Genomic DNA, 24,681 nt, shown 5'->3' on the forward strand with positions numbered 1-24,681 from the left:
CAAAAAGAATGTACAAAAACATTTTAACATGTTTTTATTAATGTTAAATTAAGAAATTGTACACATTTGTTCAATTAACTATGTTAGTTTGTTCGTGAAGATGATGAAGAATCTACAACAGACTAGACAAAAATTCAAAAGGACTTAAATTTTTCAGCAGTTTTAACACGTCCCTGGCAATTTTCAGCTTATATGCACCTTTAATTATTTGCATAACACATCATATTTTTGATTGTATTATTTTCGATTCATTGTTTAACAAAGCAGCTGCAAGCCAGAAAATAAATAACATCTGCAAATATCACATTGTTTTCTATATACAACAATTAATGCTTTTTTTTTGTGTGTGTCGTAAATCAGTTTATAAAATATGGTGTAAACAAATTGAAAAAGCGATTCGTTATTAATGGCACTTTCAAGATGTCGAATAATGTGGGGTGCCATTTAGACGTGACTTGTTAAATAAGTGTGTATTATACTAGCATTTTGGTATAGTAAAGAAAAATATAACAGAAGTTTGTATTTGTATATTGCCTTACTGTCCACATTAGTTGACATCTCGTATCGATTATAGAATATGGCAAAAAGTTTATAAATCCGTAGAGATATGGACAAAAATTTAACGAACGTGTCGGAATTACGAAAACATTTTTTTCATTGCGTTGGCGTAATAAGCATTCAATTTTTGAACGCGAGCTTTTAACTTCTGTTGTTGTTTGGCGATCACTGGATGTTCGGGCTCCATTTCGGACACCTTATCCAAATCTTCCTTTGCCCTCTCGTATTCTTGGATGTGGATCAGCGCGACGCCTCTCCTAAACAACGCCTTGAGATTGTTCGGATCGAGCTCTAGAGCTTTTGTGCAATTGATCACTGCACTGTTATAATTATTGTGTTTCAACTGGCAAGCTGCAATATTTATATAACAGGACACTTTCAAACCTTTAATATCCATACCCTGTTCGTCACAGTTTGTGTTCGGGCGGGATGTCGTGCTCTAGAGAGACGACGTAGCGTAACGCCAGGCCGAATCGCCTAAAGGCCCACTTGATCTTTCCCGCGGAATACAACTCCACTCCCTTAGCTTTGTGGTGAGAAGCCCTTCTCCATTTTTCCGTAATACTCATTTCCCATATTTCGGGTTCTCTAGTAAAAACCAACAACTGAAGTTTTACTTTAATCCGATCGTCGTCTCCTGTTTCTTCTTCGACCGTAGATTCTTCCCTTTCCTCCGAATCTTCTTTCGCTTCGGCATCGCCTTCTTCGCCCACCTCCTTCATCTTAACGTCTACGGGCGATCTGTTCCCGTCGCAGGAAGTCGGGCTCATGTCTTCGTCTTCCTCGACGCTCCCGGTGACGATCAGCTCGCACACTTCCTCCTCTTTCATCGTTTTGACGCAAGCTTCCAGTATCTTATCCATTTCCGAGTCGGCTTCTCCGATCTTTACATCCTTGACCGCGTCGCCGTCCAGCGGCTGCACGATGCTGTTTTCGTCGCCGAGCACCTTAACTTTACAAATGGAACCGTCTTGAGGGGTGAAGAATCCAAATCCCTTGCTGAGGACCACTTTAGTAAAGGAACCGTCTGGAGCTTTCCAAACGTTATCTTCTACCTCTGACTCCATTTGAGATTCATATAATCACAACACACGACTCGAAAAATGGAATGTTTTCGCTAATTTCCGGGAAGATGTATCAACAGGGAAGTAAAGTTCAGTTCTACATTGTTTTGATACTATTTAAAGCCAGATAAGCTGCTATTGTTATGGTAACAGAGCGAAGGAATTACCGATATAGAAGCCAGTCCCGCAGCCACCGTCTACTTGATGCGGTTTTCGTTGCAGTAGTAATTTCAATCCCGCCATCTGGTGTTGATAAATGCAAATCGTATCCGCAAATATATTAGCATCAGAATATATGTTTAATTATAAGCTTTAATATTAAGTTTTTAATATTGATAATTACAATTGTAATTATAATAAAAATACATTTGAGTGCTCTTTTGTTTAGTTAAATATTATGACGTCATTAGTTATATTTAAATGTTTCGAACTAAAAAAAAATATATATATATATATATATATTTTAAATATAAATATAAATCCGATGCTATAATTTATTTATTTATTTATTCTTTGTTTAGATATTAAAAACAAAATTAAAAGGCTTTTTATGTTTTGCGTATATTAATAATCTGTAGATGAAATAAAAATACATTTCGTGATATTATTTAAATTATTTTATATACTAATTAAGATTTTATTTCATTTCGTCGATTATCGTCTCCAGAAATTTCTGTAAAATCTACCGAAATTACGTTGAAAGACAGAAAGAAATTTTTGGTTTTTGAAGTATTGTTTATTAATATAAATTTCCAAAGTTATATAATATAAATTACTACGTAATATTTATTATAAATGAAACTTTTTCTACCGAAATTTCAGTATTATCTACCGAAATTTTATGAGTAATCGGTGAGTAGGCAATGTGATAACATCAGTCGAGGTGTTGAACCGGGTGTGTTCTGTTAGTCGCTTCCTATCGAAAGCAGAGGATTTGTTTGGTTTTGAGTAAGATGGCAAAGAGCACTTTTAATTCTACGTTTAGAAAGATCGACGTGGATCAATTTAACGACGATTACTACAAAGACGAAGAAAATAACGAAGCTCAATCACCTCCGACCGGGCCCGACGAACAAGAAATCAATAACCTGTTGAACCAATATCCTTTAATAAAATGTGTAGACCGTGCAATTGTAACGGTTTGGTGTTATTTAGCGTATTTAATTCATAGATCGTCGCATCTTAATATGTTTAAATCTATATACTAGCATATTATGTTAATAAGTAGGTAAATGAAACTTAATAATGTTATTTACTGTTTATATAAATTCTTGGCAGGTGTGTGTCAATGCTATACAAACATGTTATACATCAGTTATAAAATATGGTTTTAATGTGAAGTGAATGAGGGGTTTCTGGGGTACAGTTACGTCCCGGAACTGTAGACCCCTCTGTATGAGCAAAAAGTCAAAGGAACCGTACCTGTACGTGTGACTTTTTGTGAGATATTTTCCTACAAAGGTCTGTTTTTATTGCCTACCGGTGTGCTGCCTACTCCGTGTTCTGTGTTTGTCGAGGCTCGCTATTGCTTGACTTTGCCGAAGTGCCCGGGTGGGGGTAAGCCCCACCCCCTCTAAAACTATATAACGTTCGAGTACTCTGGACGATCGAGTGGACTTCTCGAAGCTGTCACGGTTGTGTTGATTAAATAGTTAAACACGATAGTCGTACCCCCTGTAGTCACCAATACGAGTTAGAGATAGGGTTAAATTTCGAGTTACCGGTAAATTGGCATTCGCCGACTCCGAATCTCGAGTCAAACACTAATAACTCTAACTCTACCGATTTTCTAGAGTTAGAGTTAGTAGTGTTTGACTCGAGATTCGGAGTCGGCAAATGCCAATTTACCAGTAACTTGAAATTTAACCCTAACTCTAACTTGTATTGGTGAATATGAGGGACAGTGGAGCGATGTGACTAACAATTGCCTGTAATCTGACTTCTGGGACTAATCTTGTGAAGGATCACGCGTAGAAGTATGGTTCCTTTGACTTTTTTTCTCTTATATGTATGGTCTATGGCTCGAATGAGACCAGACTGTCTCGTTCGGAGGTGTAGTTACATTGTTTTAATTTTGGTTACGGGATGGTCGGTCAAATAAAATAGAAAATGCCAGAGAATGTTAAATATGGTATATATTTAACATAAATATAAGGTGGTCCTTAAAACTTGCCAATGACCTAATGGACGAGACGACCGAATGGCGGCGGTTGGTTGTGGGTTTGCATCTGGCTGACTGGTTGGTCGGGTGTTTTTGGGGTTTTCTTCGTGTGTCTAACACATAAATAAGAGCCGGTTTACCATAGAAAGTCCTGGGAGGCATTCCCCCTTGGCAGATTGCTCATATGTTGTTATTCAATTAATCCTTGAAAATGCCAAAATATTTTATTTAACAATTATTTAAATATTTATGAGCTTAATACATTTCTGAAATGCAGGCTTTTATTATGACCATTATTTACTGTATATTGCAATAAAACTGTATGAAGTGAGAAATAGTTTTTAAAAATTTACATTTAATCTCATATACTGATAAAGCAGTAATACAAATGGCAAATTTATTGATATGTACAGTAATTATGTTAGTGTCTAAGACTATTGGATGTAGATACTATTAATTTAGTTAACAGTGTTTAAACTATGTACAAACTTTTCTGTAACTTTTACAATTTATCAGCATTTTAAAAATTTTGTTAGAATGTGCTATTTGCTGTATATTAGAATACTGAATTCTCAATAGCAAATATATAGTATCCTTGTAGTGAGAGGAGAGCTTTGTTACGTTAGTTTTAACCAAAGAAACTTAAAATGGTAGGGATGGGCTTTTGTTAGGGCCAATATGATATTTGTTTTTTGAATATACTTTGTTCTTTTTCATAAAATCAGTCATCAGTGTTTAAGCTCATAAAGTGTGAATCTGTCTTCAAATAATAACTCTATACTAATCATGCATTTTGTGAAACAAACCAGTGCTGTAACAAGAATTTTATACATCTGTGATAAACTGTAACATGACCTAGGTGTATAAAACTAACAGTAAACATTATTTTTTTATTTTATTTTACAATATGTATGTTAAAAATATTGGTATATTTAGGGCTGTTGAGAGGGGATTGAAGGTTTTTCCTTAGGCATGGAGAAAACTTAGGGCTTTGTAGTGGTTCCTAACAGGGCCAGATTAAGACCCTTAGAGGCTCTAAGCACTTGAAAGATTTTGATGCCCCCTTTATATGGGGGCATCAAAATCTTTTAGTTTTGTATACTTCCATTTTATTTATATTTGAAAAGTTTTCTCTTACTTTTTTTAACTGCAAAGTCTGATCAGATCCTCAAAACTAATCTTATGTAACACATCTGCTTCTATACATAGAGATAAGGCATCCAGCCTGCATTGTTGCATAGTTGTTGTGATGGGATTTTTAATATACTTCAACTGAGAAAATGAAGGCTTAGCTGAGAAATTTGTGACCTGATGTTAAAAATACACAAAAGCCAATGTCTACATTTGGAAGGGCACACTCAATATTTCCTTTTACAATTATTTTATAAAGTTCAGCATGACCGAATCTTGTTTTTATATTTTTTCTTACGTTGAACTTATGGTGCACATATGAATGAAACTGTTGAAACTCAGCTGAGAAATTACTGTTGAAGTCCTCGGGGTAAGCATCAATCAGCTTTTGACAGCACTGAGAATATTTTTCAATGTTAGTAGATGATGAAGTGACATTATATGACACATCACTTAGAAAAGAAAATCTCTTTGCTTCTTTGTATATCTCTCTTTTCTTTTCATCTCAGTTTCGAGTTTGTTAACAATTGTGTAAAAGGTGGTGATATGAAATTTATCTCTAGCATTCAGATATACTTCTGGTGCTTGATCTTCATCATTGGGTATTTTCTTTCTGATACCTTTGTGAGTTGTAGCTGCCTTGTAATCAACATCTGGTAGCATTTCCTTTGTAGCTGCTTCATATCTTTCAAATTCATCTTGCAAAGTGCACAGTTGGTCAGCTATGTTGGAATCAACGATCGAAATTATTGTCAAATGTTATACAACGTCGTTACATACACAAATTGTGTCCCAATGTTTTGTAAACGTTCTTCCGTTATGTAATAAAAAGTTGGTGGCGCTGTTGACCCCTTGGGGACAGTGACCTCGTTTCACACTCCCCTTTCCAGCACTGACCTTCCATGAGTCAAGACAGTGTAATCTTTGTGTATTCTTTGTTTCTTTGTTATATAACCAGTTACACGAGTCTTACTAATTTTTACTAATCTTTCCGACAAGCAACATCTAGTCTAACAAGCTAATGATACATACAGATCTACACATGTTCACATCCTCATTTTATAGAACTTTGCTTACTCTGTGAAAATTCTGCAAAATCTCATTCCAAAAATTCAACATAAAAACAAATCCTAGCTCTCGAATCTTATCTGCAATATTATTTGCTTCTCTTCTAGTGTCTCCCTTTTGTGACTGGTCTTTGGCTATATATTCTAATGCTTTTGCAATTTTAAGGGAAGATTTCAAAATTGCTGCTGTCACCATAGCATATGTCTCTCATCAGGTATCAGAGAGGAATTGTAAGACACTTTCATTTCTAATACAACCTTTAAGAATTTTTCACTGGCTGCTTGTGGCTGATAAAAAGGTAAAGAGTAACTGTACTGTAGAGAAGAAATTAACTGCCTCTTGACAGCAGTCAACAGCATTTCAGTTTAACAGATTTAGTGAATGAGCTGCACAGGGCACATATGTACCAAACTTGTTTGTTTCTAAAATTTTTTTGCTGCATCTCCTTATAAAGCCAGGACATGTTAGTAGTGTTGTCATAAGACAGACCCCTACATTTTGAAAAGTTTAGCCTACAAGTTTCACTTAAGCACTGTAACACCTGATTTGCCAATTCACTAAACTTTCATTTTCAGCAATTCTTTCAACTCCAGAATGTATTGAAAAGTAACTTGAACCAACATTTGTAGTAGAGGTAACAAGACAATTTACAGGCAAAGTAAGATCAGTAATGAGACATGCTAGATGAACCTGTTTGTGACACCTTGGTGATTCTAACACCACCATATTTTGATTCTGAAGTGATCAAAGTGTATTTACTGTATTTGTGTCCATTTCTGATGACAAAGATCGGTTTTGACCTGGAATTGGTATATTATGTTGTGAAACTTGTGTGAAGAAAACAGTCAGCTTTGTAGTCTTTGACTCTAGATCCAAAGTCTTCTCTTGTTTCTTTTTTGATGGTTTTTGCTTTTGTGCACCACTTAACTGAACACATTTCATCTTTGTTCTTGGGGGTCTGTAAAGTATAGAAATAAAAAGAAATATTTTGTTTGAATTATTATGTGACAATCAACACAGTTACACATATCATAGAACCATATAGACAGTTTAATTCCCGGCTTACAGCTGAATCTTGTGCTTTTGTGTTTTAATTAATATAGACAGATTTTGTCTCAGAATTTGTAAACTGAAAAGTGGAGTTGCTGGGGGTGTGTTACAAATTAATAGTGACAGCAGGAGTCTAACCTGCATCGAAACACTCAGCACATGGATGAAGTCTGTCTCGTATCACTTGATAAAGTACAAGAGTCACTGTCACCATCACACGAGAAAAAAAACTGTTCTCATCTCCACGACCACCTTGGCACTATGTACAAAAAATGCACATTCAGAAATTACTAGCACCACGTAAATTGACAGACATAATGAAATACAACCTCAGTTATCACCACCAGTCCATCATGTGATAAATAAACAATAGAAAATACATGCATAGTCAAAGCAGCACTATACACCATTTCATAAGCACTTCCACAAAATTATGAAACATTACATTATTTGTTGTCAGTGTCATAAAAAAAAGGAATCAGCTTACTTACAAAGTTACAATGTTAGCACATGTGTTGTTGCCTGTTGGCATAATGGATGCTGAGTGAGCTACTAGCACCCCTGCACAGTTTCGTTCTCAGTGGACAACTGAATGGGACAGCCAACTTCAACAAGATTTAAACAAGAAAGATCATGTGAGCCTTTGTGATCTTCTTGTCTATGGGGCAATTATCAGATTCTAATTTTGTTGTATTTCCAAGATTAATGTATATTATTAATCTCTGTCATTACTATTATTATATAGGCTGTTTTTTTTCCAAGCTTCGATGGTCCATAAAAAAAAGACAAGTGTAAATAACATAATGAATTTATTACCAAAAGTTAGTACAAACATGGTTACTTTTCAACATAATCACTGTGAAGATTGAGGCATTTGTCATATCTGTGGACGAGCTCTTCCATTATCTTCTCATAGAATGTTGCCGTCAATGACTAGATGGGCCCTAACGTTGTTTTGAAGATATCATTAGTCTCGAACCTCTGCCCTCCTAGCCACTTTTCCTGTTCAGGAAAGAGGTGGAAGTCACTCGGCACTAAATTGAGGCTATATGCTGGGTGTTTAAAGGTGGTAAAGACTTCCACCTTTCAGACTTCCATCCAGCTTAAAACTTTTTAATGTGTGAAGACTTCCACTTCTTTCCTGAAATGAAAACGTGACTAGCAGGGCAGAGGTTTGAGACTAATGATGATTTTCAAAACAACATTGTTAAGGCAATATTCTATGACAAGGGAATAAAAAAGCTCGTCCACAGATATGCCAAATTCCTCAATTTTCACAGTGATTATGTTGAAAAGTAATCGTGTTTGTACCTAACTTTTGGTAATAAATTCATTTTGTTATTTATACTTGTCTTTGTTTTATGGACCATCGGAGCTTGAAAAAAAACTGCTCTCATATTATTTTTACTTCTGCCAAGGAGGTTATGGTTTTGTCAGAGTATGTGTGTGTTTGTTTTTTCCTCTGACATTGTATAGAAAGTATACAAATTTCAGACTGCATACAAGTTTCCTGTTTTTATTTATGTGGGGGAAATTTTTTTCCTTCGATTTCATGACCTTTGGTGGAGGTCTGCAATCTCTGAGTGCTCTCGTTGTTGTTGTTATATATCTGTATGTAATTTTTTCATTTAATGTGGGAGCCCCTTTTGCAGATCATGGTTCAGCTGCACCATTTGCAGTATTACACCATATAGACCATGGTAAATTCGGCTATGGAAAATTTCTGTGGAACCCCTTTCCCTCAATGCCCTAAGCACGTGCTTATTTTGCTTAATGGGTAATCCACTCCTGGTTCCTAATATTATAAAATTAATGTTACTTTTACTAACAAATAGTATCTTTAAAACAATATTTCTTTATTAATAATAAAAGTATTTCATTTGTTCAAACAAAAAAATGATTAAAGGGATCTGCTAAGAATCAAAAGAGGCATACTCTACCCGTGTAATAAGCCTGTTCATTAGTCATAAGTAACTAAGGTAGTAAGTTTTTGTGATTAAATAATACAGGCAAGAAGCTTTTAAATATATTTATTACTAGTTTGCAATATCATTAGCATATATTATTTTAGTGGGGGATGAAAAGAAGCAAATGGGCAACAGAGATGCTGGAGATAAGGTATTGAATGGTGACCACAGGCAAAGGTTGAAGTCATTGGCAACCTTTCCCTTTCCTCTGTTAAATTGGTAAGAAGAAACATTACATTTAATGGTTTCCAGTATATTGTTTATAGTTAGACAACTATATTAGGATTGAAAAATTTATTTTAAATGGCATATTTATGGTAATAAATCTATTACTTTTTATTCCTTATGCTAAATTAATAATTTTGAATATAGACTGACATTATATATTTGTATGTGGCTATGTGATTTGCTTATGATGTCATATATATGAATGTTCTTTATTGTAATATTTTTGAAGCCAAACAATTGTCAAATTATATCAGGCTATACTGCTACTACTATTACTATTAATTAAATGCTAAGTTAATTTGGCATTAAAGACAGGAATTAGGAACCATCTCTTTCTAAATTTAATAATTATAATTAAATTAATATTTTAATAATTATTAATTTAGAAGGTTCTGGAAGAAAAGAATTGGCCCAAAGTGGGAATCTAGCCTGAAACTCCTGCCCGTAATGCGTAGTTACATTGCCATTTATGCTACCTAGACTTGTCCTATCCTTGCTTTCAGAACATAATAATTTAGATGTAACCATAAGTAATTACACTTTCAGTAATATTATATCTAAATTAATAAGTTCTGGAAAGTCTGGTTAATGTGACTGGCAACATGACTGCATGGAATGTGGGAGTTGTGAGTTTGAGTCCCACTTTGTGCCAATTCTTTTCTTCCAGAACCTTCTAAATTAATTTTTAAAATATTAATTTAATTATAATTATTAAACTTAGCAGGAGATGGCATCTAATGACCGCCTTTAGTGTCAAATTACTTAGCATTTTAATTAATACTATCAGGTGTGGATTTTTGTAAATAATATTTTAGAACAAATAATGCATTAAAATAACCAATTTTAACTAATAGTTCAGATTAAACAAATTTCATAATATTCCATCTTAAAACTAACTTTTAAAAGAATTTTAAATGTTACCAGTATTCATTTGTTTAATTTTTTCTTCTTGACAGTTTAATGTAATTCTCAAAATATACTTAGTCTTATTTAAGATTTATTGTTTTATTTTTGATTTAATGTCGTAAGAATTTTATCTTCAGAACTGTCCTGAGTAACTGTATTCACCTTCTATTCATCTTTAATTTCCAAATTTTGGCTCATTAAAACTGAATTCTTTAGAAACGTTCTGAAGATGAAGTTCTAATTAATGAAAATGTTAAAGTAAAACAAAAAATGGACTACTTGTAGTAAGGCTTGAGCATATTTTGGTAATTTTGAGAATCATTTATTATGTAATTGAAGAAATTTTTCACTAATAATAATGAGCAATTATTCATTGTGACATCATCATAATGCTGGGTTGCAATTTTTAATCATATTTTTAATTTAAAATATTAATATATGCTCTCCACCTGAAATTAGTAGTGGCTTGCCCCTGTACATCATACTTTTCCTTTAACAATAGAGTCATGCTGGTCATTTATCTAATACCTTTTAGGGAAAAATTTTTGAATTGAAATAACATGACTTTTGGTTTGCGTCGGAAGTTTGTATATAGTTAATCGGGGTTTTTCTGCCCCTAATATTTCCATATCCGGTCTCGTCTTTCGTCTAACTATCTCCAATCTCAAGATTAAGGAAAGATGGATGGATGACAATGGGAATTTATATAGGTCTACAATTTTTTCAAATTGCAGCCCAATAATTTTAAAATTTTAGAGATTAATTTAAAAATTAATGGAAAATTATTATAAATTAAATTTTTGTGTTTTTATACATTTTTCTTTAGTTATATAACAAAAATTATAATAATCGGGTACTGAATGTAAATAAGCCAATCTAATAGCAATTTACTGTTCTATTTTTAAAAATTCTTTTCTTCTAATATTGTAATAATGGCATTTGAAATGAGATATTTTTCATTTTAACTCTTTCTGTCCTGAGGCACTAGGTGTGTTTGTCCAACCTTACAGTAAAGGTGGCTGGTTGGGGAAGGATTTTGCTCAAAATATCCAGAATAGATTACCCATGAAAAATTCTTGGACAGTTGCTCTCTCGAATTCTATCCAGTAATTTCCATAGTAATAGGCCAACATTTTAGCTGCCTTGTCCATTTGTAGGGGTTAATGTTATTTTTAAAACTTGGTATGTACCTTTTTTTCATCATTTCCATTCAGAAATTTCGTCTTTTTTGATTATTTTAAGCATTTAAAATTTTTTTTTTGCCTTGATTCAGAAGTAATTTAAACAGAAAGATTACCTATACATTTTATGCTGTTGAACAAACATTCAGTTGTAATTTTTAAATAAGATCTATCTAGGGTTTCTAATATAAAGAAATGAATGTGTTTTAAAACTTATAAAATTCTTAATGAAAATTTTTATCAGTAAGTTAGTGAGTAACATAAACAGCTGTGTTTGTTATTACTTTTCTTAACAAGTGAATACAGGAAAAAATATTGAAGCTTTAAAATCACTTTTGAAAAATGCACCTATTGGATCAAAAAATCAAATTATGAAGGTATAATTACTAATAAAAATTCTGTTCTGTGTATGATGGTGAAAGTAGAGTTTTTTTGATCTTGTGTTATAGGAGTAAAAAGGTTTGATTTGAATTTTCTTGTGCAGAAGTCGTAGAAGCTATGCTGTATGGGTAACAGGGATAAAATTGTAAATTATTTTTAAAATAAACTTAAACAAAAAGAAAAAAAGGAAAATAACTAATATTTTATATATTAAAGAGGGATATTATACACTTAAAATAAAAATTATGAGACTTCTAAGCTAGGGTGATAGAGACACAACTTTGTGTTCTGAGTAGCAATTGGGTTTTCCTGTCTTTTGTGCATACAGACTGTCAGATGTGGGGCAAGGAATGGCTTTGTAACTTTGAGGGAATACTCATAAAAATAAACTAATTTTTATTATGATATATGTGTTTAAAAACATGTTACGGGCCGTCTATCTAACATTGCAGTGCAATTGTACAACTTAGAAGGACCATGATCACATCAGTCTGCTTTCACCGTGAATAGTTAGATCATTTTCATTGAAATTACTATTTGCATTTTAGGATTCTGCATTCAATTTAGTACAGAAAATACTGTTTACGATAAAAGCCAGCGAAATAGAAAAAGTCGTCACTTCGATGGATCGTGACCTTCTCGACGTTCTGATGAAATATATTTATCGCGGTTTCGAAAATCCAAGCGAAGGAAGCAGTGGACATTTATTAGCTTGGCATGAAAAGGTAATTGTAATTTCTTATAAAGATGCATATATATATAAAATGTATTAGCTTTATGTTTTATTTTATTATTAATTATAAATTTCGATTTTGATTTCTTGTTTATTGTTTTAAAGACTCTTCAAAAATTAGAATTTGATTTTATGTTGAAGTAATATTTATTATTAAATAACAAAATTCACAATAAAATTTAGATTTTGTTCTGGATTATTTTATAATTCTTAAAAATTCATAATACCTGTTTAACACAGAACATTAAATTATTATAATACTCTGGTTATATATTAATTAAAATGCTTTAAAAGCTTTTCAAATATAATAAAAATCCTTGAAGATATTTATATACTGTTAAATATTTTTAGTTCCAATTATTGATGAATCAGATATTAATAGCTATCACAACTGTTTTAAATATTGCTATGGCAATGTTTAAAACAGTTGTGGCTTGTCACTTATACACAATTTAGAACTGTGCATGTAATATATAGTTGTAAATATAACAGTAGCCTTTATATGATTAATTGACATTATTTAGTCATTCTCCATTTATGAATATTTTAACATTATTACTGTAAGTCTTTGAATTTGGAAGGTAGCCAAATGAAATATTAAAATAAAACACAAAACTTCCTTTCTCTCAAATCATTGACTTTTCAATTGAATAGAAGCTATTTATGGTGTGAATTGATATGCTAGTTATGTGAATCATTGCGTACCATTGTCCAATTTAAGTAGATTTATAGTACAGTATTTATTAAATTAATAACATTTAAAATTATGTGTAAAAAAATCTAAAACAAGAGAAAGGAAATTCTCAATTTGGCTTCTGTTTTATAACTAATTTTAATAGATAAATTTTTTATAATGGATTACTTCCCTCTGCACATTTTACTTAACATGTATTTAATTTCATTGCTTGTAATAACTTGCTTTTATATACTCCAATTTAGACTTCATTTATCACAATGGAATTTCTTCTATAGATTTATAAATTTATTAAAAATGTTGAAAATCTAAATTTTGAGTGTAAAATACTCTGTAAAAAATCCTTGTATGTTATTTAGTTTACATGTCATCTTTCTTTTTTAAACATTAATAAAAATGAATAACATTAGTTTATTTTTTTGTTTGTACAAATTTAATTATTTACAATTTTAAACTTAACACAAATGAGTTTAAACAATTACATATCATTTGATGATATAAGTTACTGGTAATTACTTGTAAGTAATGAATGATAGCTATTAGTTATAATAAAGTATAAATATGATAAAGATAGGATAAGTTTTCCAACATGTAATTTTGAAATAAATATAATGATCTTAGCAATACAGTGATAACTTGGTTTTCGTCGATAATTCATCCGAAAACAATCGGCGAAATCCGAAACCAACAAAAACCGAGGCAATTATTTCCATATGAATCAATGTAAATCCAATTAATTCGTTCTAGACACTCCAAAATACACACCAAAAACACATTTTATAAAGAATTAATATATTGTTAAATACTAAAAGCAATGAGAAATTAATATAAAAGACTGAATCTAAAGAAAAGCAATGGAATTGTTGGATAGACATGCAGGGGTAATGTCTTGTCTTGTAGAAGCTAGTTGGATATGAGCTTCTAGCCTATATCGCCCCGTGGTAAAGTGTGACGTAATTGTCATGTAATAGTAGTTGTATGCATTTATGATGGTCGTATTGTGGGGAATAATGCCTTCTGGAAAATCTGTTTAAAAGGATAACTGGCCCCTATTCAGGCATTAGATGTGAAGAAAACCCGGAAAACTCCACGTGACCAGCCCGTCCTGGCGAAGTGTAAACCCACGACCGAACTCCTAGTGTTCGAGGAACGGAAACGTCGGCCAGTGGTGGGCTGTTGTGGGCTTATTTCTCGTTGTGGGCTCACACCACACAACGAGAAATAACGCCACACTGCGCCGGAAAATGCGTGGGTTACCCTTTGTTTTCGCAAAATTAGCAGCGAGGTCACTTGGGCATGCTGACGAAAACTGAGACAAATTTTTTGCCAAAAAAAATCGACGAAAACTAAGACAATAACTGAAGTCAGCGAAAACCGAGGTATTACTGTATATTAATTTGTTTGTGTGATTTATCCAAAACTTTAATGTTATCCAAAATAATGTTTTATAATTCATTTTGATGCAAAACTATTAATAAATTGTTACAATGTTAAAGTAAACATTCCAACAAAATTGGTTAAAGGTCAGAAAAATAAAATTATAATTTTGTTAAATATTTTAATTCATTTTTTTAACTCAAACTTTTATTGTTTGCTTCTGGTTTTCTCGTAGAAATATTATTTTCTGGTTCTTTAACCAGAAAATAATACAGAACCTCGATTATCCGGACCTCTATTATCCGGATTTTTGATTATCCGGATTGTTCAAAATAAACAAAAATTGTACGAATTTGCTGATTTGCCCTTGGCGAATTGCGACACTGTTTATGTACATACTGTACGTGATGGAATGCATGGAACAAAATTTTGAAAAGACCATTAGTAAATTCCAGTAACAGTAGAAAGTGGTATAGGAGACATTGTGGAAGCAATAGCACAAATTTCAATATGTGCTGAATGTGATGAAGAAAATGTAACCGAGTGGTTAAATTGTGATACGAACGATCCTGGATTCCAAATTTTGAATGATGAGGAAATAATTAAAGAAATATCTGACTCAGATGAACAAGATCGAGAAGACGAAGAGATTTGCGAAGTAAGAGATATTGGTCCTACACATTCTGAAGCTTTTTGGTGCTTAGATGTCGCCATGAAGTGGTTTGAGAGCTAAGAAGAGTGTAACTCAGGACGACTTATATGTGTTCAAAGTATTTGCGATTTAGCAGTTTCAAAAAGAACAGCTAGCTTTACTGGTAAACAAAAGTCATTAATTGAATTTCTTAATAAAAAATAATTTAATATTGAAGCTATATGTAAATCTAGACAAATAAAAATTATTCATAATATATGCACTGTCAATTATTATTATTTTCGATTATCCGGATTTTTCCTTATCCGGACTACCTTCATCCCCAATTAGTCCGGATAATAGAGGTTCTACTGTATTATTTTCTGGTTAAAGAACCAGAAAATAATATTTCTAAGAGCCTGTGGCTTGTGGTTTGATTTGGAACAATTATGAATATGCCTTAGCTTTGTATCTGGAAGAAGAGCTTGATGATGATTCTCCTGATATTCAGGAATGCTCTAACAGGAAATCAGTGTCCATCGTCGATAGTTTTTGGGAATTGAACGACCCGAATCCTGACATCCACAGTCTGTTTTTGGAATTTAATTCTAATTATTTCTGGAATAAACTCAACAGAGTGGAAGTAAATTGGAGTAATCAAATGAAGTCATCTGCAGGTAAATGTGGTTACAAAGAACACAGCGGTCTCTGCTACATTCGTCTCAGTTTGCCACTTTTGAAGTTACGTTCTCGTAAAGATCTAGTTTAAACTCTATTGCATGAGAGATGATACATGCTTATCTCTTTGTTACAAGAAATGAGGATGACGATTTGCACGGACCCGAATTTCCGAAGCACACGTTTTGAATAAACAAACTTACGGGAGCCAGTATAACGGTGGATCACAATTTTCACGACGAGGTGGATTTGTATCGTCGGCACCGGTGGCGCTGCAATGGTCCCTGCGGGGAGAAAACACCCATCTATGGAATAGTAAAGAGGGCAATAAATAGAGCTCCGTCATCCGTCGATTATTGGGGCGGAACACGAAATAACTTGCAGTGGTGTTTTTGTGAAGATTTTATTTCATACTTGCTATACTTAATTATAGGATTTTTAAATCCTGTAAATAAGTAGGAATATTCAAAAGTTCCTTAATATTCTTGACTGGGTTATTGAAATATTTTTTAAATTCATCTGTTAACTTTTTAAATAGTTTCTCTATATACTGTAATAAACTAACTAAAATGTCCACAGATTTATTGATGATATTACTCAAAATAAATAAATCCAAAAAACTTAAGTACTTTTGCTTTTTTTTATTTAAGACTTCAATGGCACCTAATGTCTACTTCTAGTAGCAAATTACTTTGTATTAATTATTTAAATTAGCAGAATTGTAGCCCAATCATTTAGGCAATCATTGGATGTTTCTAAAAAAAGCAAAATATAGTCTTTTGGACAAAGGAACACTAAAATGACTGTTTATATGACATTTAACAATCATAAACAAACTTTTTCTCTCATTGAGAAACCAATTCAAATTGAAAAATTGAACAAAATTTTATAAAAGACCAAGGAAAGAATATGATCAAAACAATTAGCCATTCAACCTTTTTTTGAGAGGAACACACAGAATTTTAATTTTTATTCTCAATAACAACTATGTTAACTGTACAATTATTGACAAATCAAGAGTTTTAAAAAATATTTGTAAAGGATGTTTCATTAAATAGAATATGTTTGTTTATATAAAGGATGTTTCAAAAAATGCTATACTGATTTTTAATAAATTAGTCAATAATTTTAGTTTTAATCAAATGTATAAACAAATTTTTGAGTTAAGGGATTGTCCATAAATTGTGTAATGTTATTTTTATACTTGTAAACTACCATCCCTTCTATAATGCTCTGTAATGTTGTAGCACATACCCACTTCTAGAATTACATGACATGTATCTTCATTTTATTAATGAATAATACACAGCATGACATACCAAACATTACATTATTTTATTAATTACACGTATAACATACAAAGCAATGATGTAAACAGTGTGGTTTACTATGTATTGCATAGCAAACCACAGAAACAAACACGAATTATTCTATTACTCGAGGCTCTAGACCCTTGGCATTATCTAACATTTTTGTAAATATATCCCCGTCCTCTCGTCACGATTACCTGCATACGGTCCCGCCCGTATCTGCAATATGTAATTTATGGACAGCACCTAATTATATTTTAACATAATTAATTCGGTGTTTAAAAATTATTATTGATATCAATTTCAGGTATATGCAACCGGTGGTGTCGGTAGTATCGTTCGTGTTCTGACCGATAGAAAGAGAGTTTAAGTATTCCGCAACGGGAGGAAAAAAACTGTAAATTTCCATACTTATTTTGATAAATCATTCCTAAAAAATTCTTTCAGCATTTTGTATATGGCACTGCCATTTTATATTTACTTTTTATGTGATAACTTTAAGCTGGAAAAAGAAAAAAAAATGTTTAACATTTTATAAATTTATTTGTAAAAAGAAATGAACAAATTATTTATATATATAAATATATAACTTCTACTTTTTATTCGACACAATTTCTACAAGTTTTTCACTAACGAAAAGAAGAAAATTATTATTTGATATTTCTTTTTTTCTTAACGAAATAGTCTCTTGTAAAGAATCAGTTGCACACAGAAACAAAACACTGATTACATTTATATAGCAAATGGCCCGTGTACTAATTTGAGAAAAGTGCCAAATTGCTGGGCACCGTGACGACGTCGAGAATCGTAATAATTTCGGAGAAAGTAGTCTTCCACGCAAAACAAAGAAAATGGTGCCAATTGTGTTGCAATGGAAATTTTTTTTTTTTGTATGATTTAATGTACAATTTATGGAATTTATTCAATCATTATCATTCGAATTACTCAAATTGTATTCAAGTATGTATTTATGGATGGCATTTATAAAATTGAATCAAGATGCCCAGTACTGCATTGATTTTGACATTCCTGTACTTACTTTTTAAGAATAAAGTTAAATAAGATAACTTTACTACAGACAATAATTAAGTTGTTTTATTGATGGTTTGATATAAAAAATAATTATGCTTTCTGTTTAAGATATGTAATACCTTTTAAATAAGATGTTACTAAATCAGTGTTAATGCTTTTTTATAATTTTAGATAAATGAAAAGTTTGATACTTATTCTTGGTAAAAACCTGTATGTTGTCCACTTGTGGATTTTAAAACTTGGGATTAATTTACTTGTATAATCCCATTTTAAATGAAATATTAATGGATTATGCAGATTTTAATAAAATTAATCATTATTCAAAGTTATCCGTGTGTATAAATGACAGCCGGAGCGGAGGTGGAAAAATGTAGAAGCGTGTTCCGTGCGACCGATCGGCTTATGGGTTACGATACGGGTGCGATACTCGCATAATTTTAAACGATCGAAAGCTGGGTAAAATCCAGTAAATGGGAATTTGAGACCAGTAAATTACCAAGACATTTTGATTCAAATATTTATTTTGACATTTGAAAATAATGATGTATTATAAAATGTGAATTATGTATGTTCCAATTTGTAATTTTTCAACTTTTTAATTTTCTTCACATGTGAAAATGACATTGCTTAGCTATTAGAAATAAAGTTTTGTTTGAAAATATTTTATTGCTGTTAAATGTCTTGAATGTTTAGTCAAAAGAAAATAATCGGATGTTATTTAATGTATTTTGATTTTACATAATTTTATTCGTGCACATTCCCAAGAACAAAAAAGACACGACCAGTTATCTTACAGAAGTGCATTGTTACACTGATGCAGTTATACAAATGTGTATAAGTGCATTAATGTAGCACTGTTCTTTATCTTCTTTAGTGCAGATTACCGTGTTAAATTTAGAAAGGTTTGTAATGACAATATAAAATTCTCTCTCAAAATTTATATAAAGATCAGCTGAACTCAAAAGTGCAATAACAGCAAACATGTTGAAAATCTTTAAGTACTGCTAATTGCAATTTGATTGCTAACTCTAATTAGTTTTATAAGTTTTGTAATAATTCCATACACAGAATTAACATACGGCTGTACTATAAATTGCACCCTATGGAATTTCGGGACTTTGAGTATATATTTGAACTCGGGACCAAGACGAGTTCAACGATACCCTACTTTCGGACCGGAGACTAAACATAAGAAAGTCGTCATACTTTTGAAGTTATACTTTTTTAATACTATCGTGCAGACGACACCGTAGTTGCTAGTACCGCCATCTTGCGGTAAAGTCTGCAAACCATTAATAAAACACTGAAAGGCAAGACTGTTCGTGCTCTCGACGGACCTCCCGGAGGTTAGTGATTCATCCTTTACTGTTCTTTGAAGAATCTTTGGGGTTACTATAGATTCTTTATATTTGTTGTGTATTTAGTTACCGATAACATTTACCTTTGAAATTTACCGTTTTAATGCTTGTCATATTTTCCATAGTAGCATTCGACGAAGTCTTCTCGCCGCCATCTTGTAAACAACACGCGTAGCGCATACAAAGATTCCGCCCGCGGTCGCTGAATGCTGCCACGTAGGACGTAGCCTTACATGTTTCAATCTTATTTAGCAACCAAATCGAAATGTGTCCAATTACACACACTTTATCGAAAAGAAGGTCGGATCTCGGTTTTGGCTGCTCCAAAGTCCCACAGTTGTTTGGTGTGCCCGAGTTGTTCGCACTGATGGCATATTCTCGGGCGTTTGTATCGAACAGAAGTATATGTTCTGTTCGATATGTTGTCAGGTATAGTCGGGCCCGGGTGAATCGTTCTGCTTTTAAGATGATTTTGATTGTTCCGGTGTGCCGTTCTGTTCTTCCGAAACGTTGGATACGCAGGGCCGGATTTACATAGGGACATTTGGAGCCGGTGACCAGGGCCCCCACAAAACTATGTTTAAACAATTTTTTTTCCTATTACTGCGACAGCCTAGTGCGGCCTAATCACGAGGGCCACAGGCAATGAAAACCAAACCCGGAAAAAAAATCTATGGAACATCGGAAAATTTCGGGAAAAAAATTTTACATAGGTATTTTTCAATTAAATTAAAATAATTAGTTTCACACAATAAAATATATGTATGTTTACAATAACCTTATTTTTAAATGAAATTTACAACTTCCTAGTTGAAATCTAGTTGAAAGTACAGTATTTTGTGTAAATTTTCTAAATCATCAAATTTGCCTACTCTTAAAGCCCCACTGAATTTATGCCCAGAGCCCCTGGATTGGTAAATCCGGCCCTGTGGATACGTATGGGAAAAAGACTGGCTTCATGTTTACAGTTCGAATATTTCAGCGGCCGGATGGCCGAGCGGTCAAGGTTAGCAGCCTGCCGCCCTGGGGGACCCGGGATCGAATCCGGACGGGTCGAAAAATCCCCAGGAATTTTTCGGGGGTGGTCCGTCCGGATATGTCGCCCCATTGTGGGCCTGGCCGAACCCATAATGGGCTTGTTATAAGAGGCCCTCTTAGTGCCCACTGGGCGGAAAGAGTTACAAAAAAAAAAAAGTTCGAATATTTCCTTTTCGTCCGGCCCTGTTGGGACTCTCTTCATTAATATTGTTAGGATGAGGGATCCCTTCGTTAAATTGACGGTGATTTGAATTTTGGCTACATGGGTATTGGTCATGAGGGTTGACCTGAATGTTAGTGTCGCTATTTTGTATATTTTATCCGATTTGGTCGTCGATATGTTGGTTACGTAGACGTTGACGTTAAGATATTCTAAGTGTTTGTATAGCTGTTTTTCGTGTATACTTTTTTCTGGGGAGGTTGGCTAGAGAATGCAGCTGGGATTGATGAGTGTGCAGTGGCGAATTATCCCACAAGCAAAAAAGGGGTAATTGCCTGTTTGATTTTATAGGGATAATTGCCTGTTTGGGCCATCACCAACAAGAGGTCTCAAACCAATAAACTAATTACTATACTAAACAGGATGCTAGCTACTTAGAGAATATAATTCAAAATTAACCGAAATACAGTGTAGGTATTCAAAACTGATGCCGACAATCTTGCCACTGTCCGGGATGTAGTACAACGATTTACAAAGAGCCACGGTAAACTTGAACTTTATGTTTCTCGCGCGGCTCTTAGTCTAAATTTAGTAGAAAATTCAGCTGCAGAAACTTGTCCAAAAGCCAGTGGCGTAGCGTAGTGGGGGCGGCAGGGGCGGCCCGCCCCGGGCGACACTTATAGGGAGCGGCAAAATTTCACAATAAATAATAATATCTTGTAAAAATACTTAAATAAGGGGGCGGCGAAATTTTCCTCCGCCCCGGGCGGCTGACACCCACGCTACGCCACTGCCAAAAGCACTCAGTTTTTTCGATTTTATTCAAAATATATTGTGTTTTCTCAAGCTTGCGTGAAAGTTGGAAATATTGTTAGATGCAAAGCCAGAAACGTAACGTAAATGTAATAATTACTCTCGCTTAGAAGACTTCACATCCCCCATAAGAAATGAGATCGTCTAAGTACTATAGAGAGGTTTCTAGTCGACATCACGAGTGACGTCGTGAGCATGCGCAATTGTCTGGCACCATCTTTGTGGTTTGTTTAGGTTTTATTTGTATTTACGCGCGCTTTAGCTGGAGTTCTTGCGTTGTTTATTTGTCGCGAATTGTTGTGTAATTGGGTGTAATGCTAGTTTATCGAAGAACGAAGGTACGTCACTTTTCAAAATTCCCGGTATAATTTGTCATCAAGGACCCAAACTTAGGAGCTTTCACGACCAAGGCAATTTGCATGGCTCTGGGGAATTAACCAGAAAAATTTCAATACGGATAAAGTGAATATCAATACAAGAGTTTGTCGGAAACGTTTTATTTCAGGTAAGCGATAACATATGATTATTAATTATCAATAAATGATTAGAAAAACTTTTGCATGAGTATCACAAAGTGTGTACAAGCCCCTTGCATAAATCCCTTTGTTAATACCGAAAAAATAAAGTTAAATAATTTTAACAACCGCAGATTTTAGTTTGAATAAATAATAATTGTGTTCATTTTTTAAAAAACGCATAGTATAAAGTCCAGCGGCAAAAAAATGTAAAATTGTGGTGGCGCCATCTGTTACGATACTTTATTAAAAACCTTTTTATATTATTAATTATTATAAAGTGACAAAGAGCTTAATTTTGAGCGTAGGGACGTGTTTTATAAAAATACAGTTTTTTATAAAACACGTCCCTACGCTCAAAATTAAGCTCTTTGTCACTTTATAATAATATTTTATACTTTATTAAATTTTTTGTTAAAGGTCGAGGGTAGAGAGCGTCGATGTCAAATCTCGAATGGATCAGAGTTAATAAAGATTTTACTCGTTATTATCATTTACAGTAATTGATAATAACGAGTAAAATCTTTATTAACTCTGATCCATTCGAGATTTGACATCGACGCTCTCTACCCTCGACCTTTAACAATAAAATTTAATAGCACGAATGTCCCTCATACACAAACCTTCCTGCAGAATTTCAGAAATTTTCGACAAAAACAACAGGAGTTATTACGCTTTAAAGAGGGCGAACAAAATCGCGCTCCTCGCACACTAGCATTCATACATACAGAAAAACCACGGAATTCTTTGTATTTCTGGACATTTCAATGTTTCCCGAATCCAAAAATGTAAACATATTGGAGAGTCATTTTTTGACTCTCCAAGATTTTTACATTCTGGCAATAAATCAGAAAGAGTTTTGTCTGTAATCGAAATTTAAAGTAACCTCCCGATCACTAAACACGATTTTTTGCGAATGTGTACATCTCGGCAAACACCATGTCGTGACGAAGACGGAAATTTGAACTTTTCCCGGGCCCCATAAAGGTCCTATAAAACAAAAATCTAATTTTTTTTTCGATCTTTCTCGAAATCTTATATTTTTGAAATTAATAAAGTGAAATTTATCGGCTCGTGAGTGATAAAATTATAATAAATCACTCGTATAAGACCCTATAGGTGACGGCCGGATGGCCGAGCGGTCAAGGTGGCAGCCTACCGCTCTGGCGGACCCGGGATTCGAATCCGAACGGGTCGAATATTCCCCAGGAATTTTTCGGGGGGTGGTCCGTTCGGATATGTCGGGCCCCGTCCCTCACCACCCGGTCGCCTCCATTGTGGGCCTGGCCGAACCCATAATGGGCCGTCTATAAGAGGCCCTCTTAGTGCCCACAGGGCGGAAAGAGTTAAAAAAAAAGACCCTATAGGTTGTAGAAAACGGAATTTCTAAAATTAATAGTTTCCACAGACAACAATTGATGACGCTCGACAACAATATATTTGTTTTCCGATTGTTATATCGAAGACATTTGTTTTATGCGATTTTAGAGAAAAATGAGTCAAAAGACGGAATGTTTTTGGAGGTGGATTGGTAGGATCTTTGGACGAAGACCTCCAATTCGAGAGAGGTGTGAGCGGAGGGTGGAGGAGACAAATGATCCTCCACAGGATGCAGAACGGGACGACCCCAAGATATATTGGGACAAGACCGAGATAGCCGGATTGAGAAAGGCTTTCGTTAAGTTCGAAAAGGAGTTGGAGACAAATGATCCTCCACAGGATGCAGACGTCAGCGGGATTCCGGCACAATCGTCGGAATATCCTTATGATCCAGAAGTTGGAAGACTTCCGTCAGAGTCCTCGGAAATTCAAAACGATCCAGACGTCAGTGGGTTTTCTTCGGGGTCCTCGACACATCATTCCGAAAGTATGGAGCGGGACGACCCCAAGATATATTGGGACAAGACCGAGATAGCCAAATTGAAAAAGGCTTTCGTTCAGTTCGAAAAGGAGTTGGAGATCGAAGAAAATTTCCAGCGCGCAATGTTCGGAGGTCCTCCGCAGAGTAAGAAGTTGAAGATAAACTGGATCTTCTCTCGTTGTTGCTTCGGTAGAGCCTAGAAATCCAAAACTCGTTTCTCTTACGAACGGCCAGGCCTTTCGAGCAAGCGCCATTTCGACAAATTACGCCTTCGCTTAGTTCGCTTCATTCATTGACAAAATATTTAAACTTAAATTTAACTTTCCAGTCCTGTAAGTACGACCGAGGTCGAAAAGAATTCGAAGCATTTCAGAAACAATTTGCCGATTGTTTCGAGAGAATAAATGGAAATGTATGAAACTGTGGGACGGATCGTCGTTAGTTGTAAAAGGGAGATTATATAACCGATTTATGAAGTAAATCTCGGACTGGATAATAATACCTGAATTTGACAAATATCCCGGATACGACAGTTTACTTCGGATTCGACTTTAAATCCCGGATGTGATTCGTAAATGGACTTAATTCCAGTCGAAGAAGCTAAAGTCACTCTCGATAATTGTTGTTTAAAAACTGAGTGTAATCAATTTTATCATCATTACGGTTTAATATTGGTCAACGAACCGATCTCAATAACGTTTCAAATGAACTGTAAAATCATGAATATTTACTCGATTCTCATATCGTATATAACCGAATTTATATATTAATATTTAAAAATAAAAA

The 24,681-nt window shown here is 33.8% G+C and overlaps 2 protein-coding genes and 1 pseudogene across 2 annotated transcripts; 2 read left to right on the forward strand and 1 right to left on the reverse strand.

Moving 5' to 3' along the window:
- Nucleotides 1–17: 17 nt before the first annotated feature.
- LOC136975956 (FK506-binding protein-like) lies at nt 18–1,995 on the reverse strand. The gene is given in 2 exon segments (XM_067271136.1): nt 18–967; nt 969–1,995. Coding segments are annotated over 2 exon segments (987 nt in total). The 5' UTR covers nt 1,626–1,995; the 3' UTR covers nt 18–637.
- Nucleotides 1,996–2,465: 470 nt separating this feature from the next.
- Arpc5 (Actin-related protein 2/3 complex, subunit 5) lies at nt 2,466–18,811 on the forward strand. The gene is made up of 4 exons (XM_067271137.1): nt 2,466–2,721; nt 11,619–11,691; nt 12,244–12,420; nt 17,426–18,811. The coding sequence occupies exons 1-4, from the start codon at nt 2,576–2,578 to the stop codon at nt 17,486–17,488; spliced, it is 459 nt and encodes a 152-aa protein (XP_067127238.1). The 5' UTR covers nt 2,466–2,575; the 3' UTR covers nt 17,489–18,811.
- On the forward strand, nt 14,907–16,235 carry LOC136976003 (DNA-dependent metalloprotease SPRTN-like; annotated as a pseudogene).
- Nucleotides 18,812–24,681: the final 5,870 nt, after the last annotated feature.

This window comes from Centruroides vittatus, unplaced genomic scaffold (assembly GCF_030686945.1).
Source record: "Centruroides vittatus isolate TY-2023 unplaced genomic scaffold, ASM3068694v2 contig_392, whole genome shotgun sequence".
NCBI lineage: Eukaryota > Metazoa > Arthropoda > Arachnida > Scorpiones > Buthidae > Centruroides > Centruroides vittatus.

Excerpts from the sequence above, each read along its gene's own strand:
- Arpc5 (XM_067271137.1), top strand. The coding sequence starts at position 2,576 with ATGGCAAAGAGCACTTTTAATTCTACGTTTAGAAAGATCGACGTGGAT. Across the intron at positions 2,722-11,618 it reads ATCAATAACCTGTTGAACCA|AGGAAAAAATATTGAAGCTT; the intron begins ATATCCTTTAAT and ends ACAAGTGAATAC. Across the intron at positions 12,421-17,425 it reads TATTAGCTTGGCATGAAAAG|GTATATGCAACCGGTGGTGT; the intron begins GTAATTGTAATT and ends TATCAATTTCAG.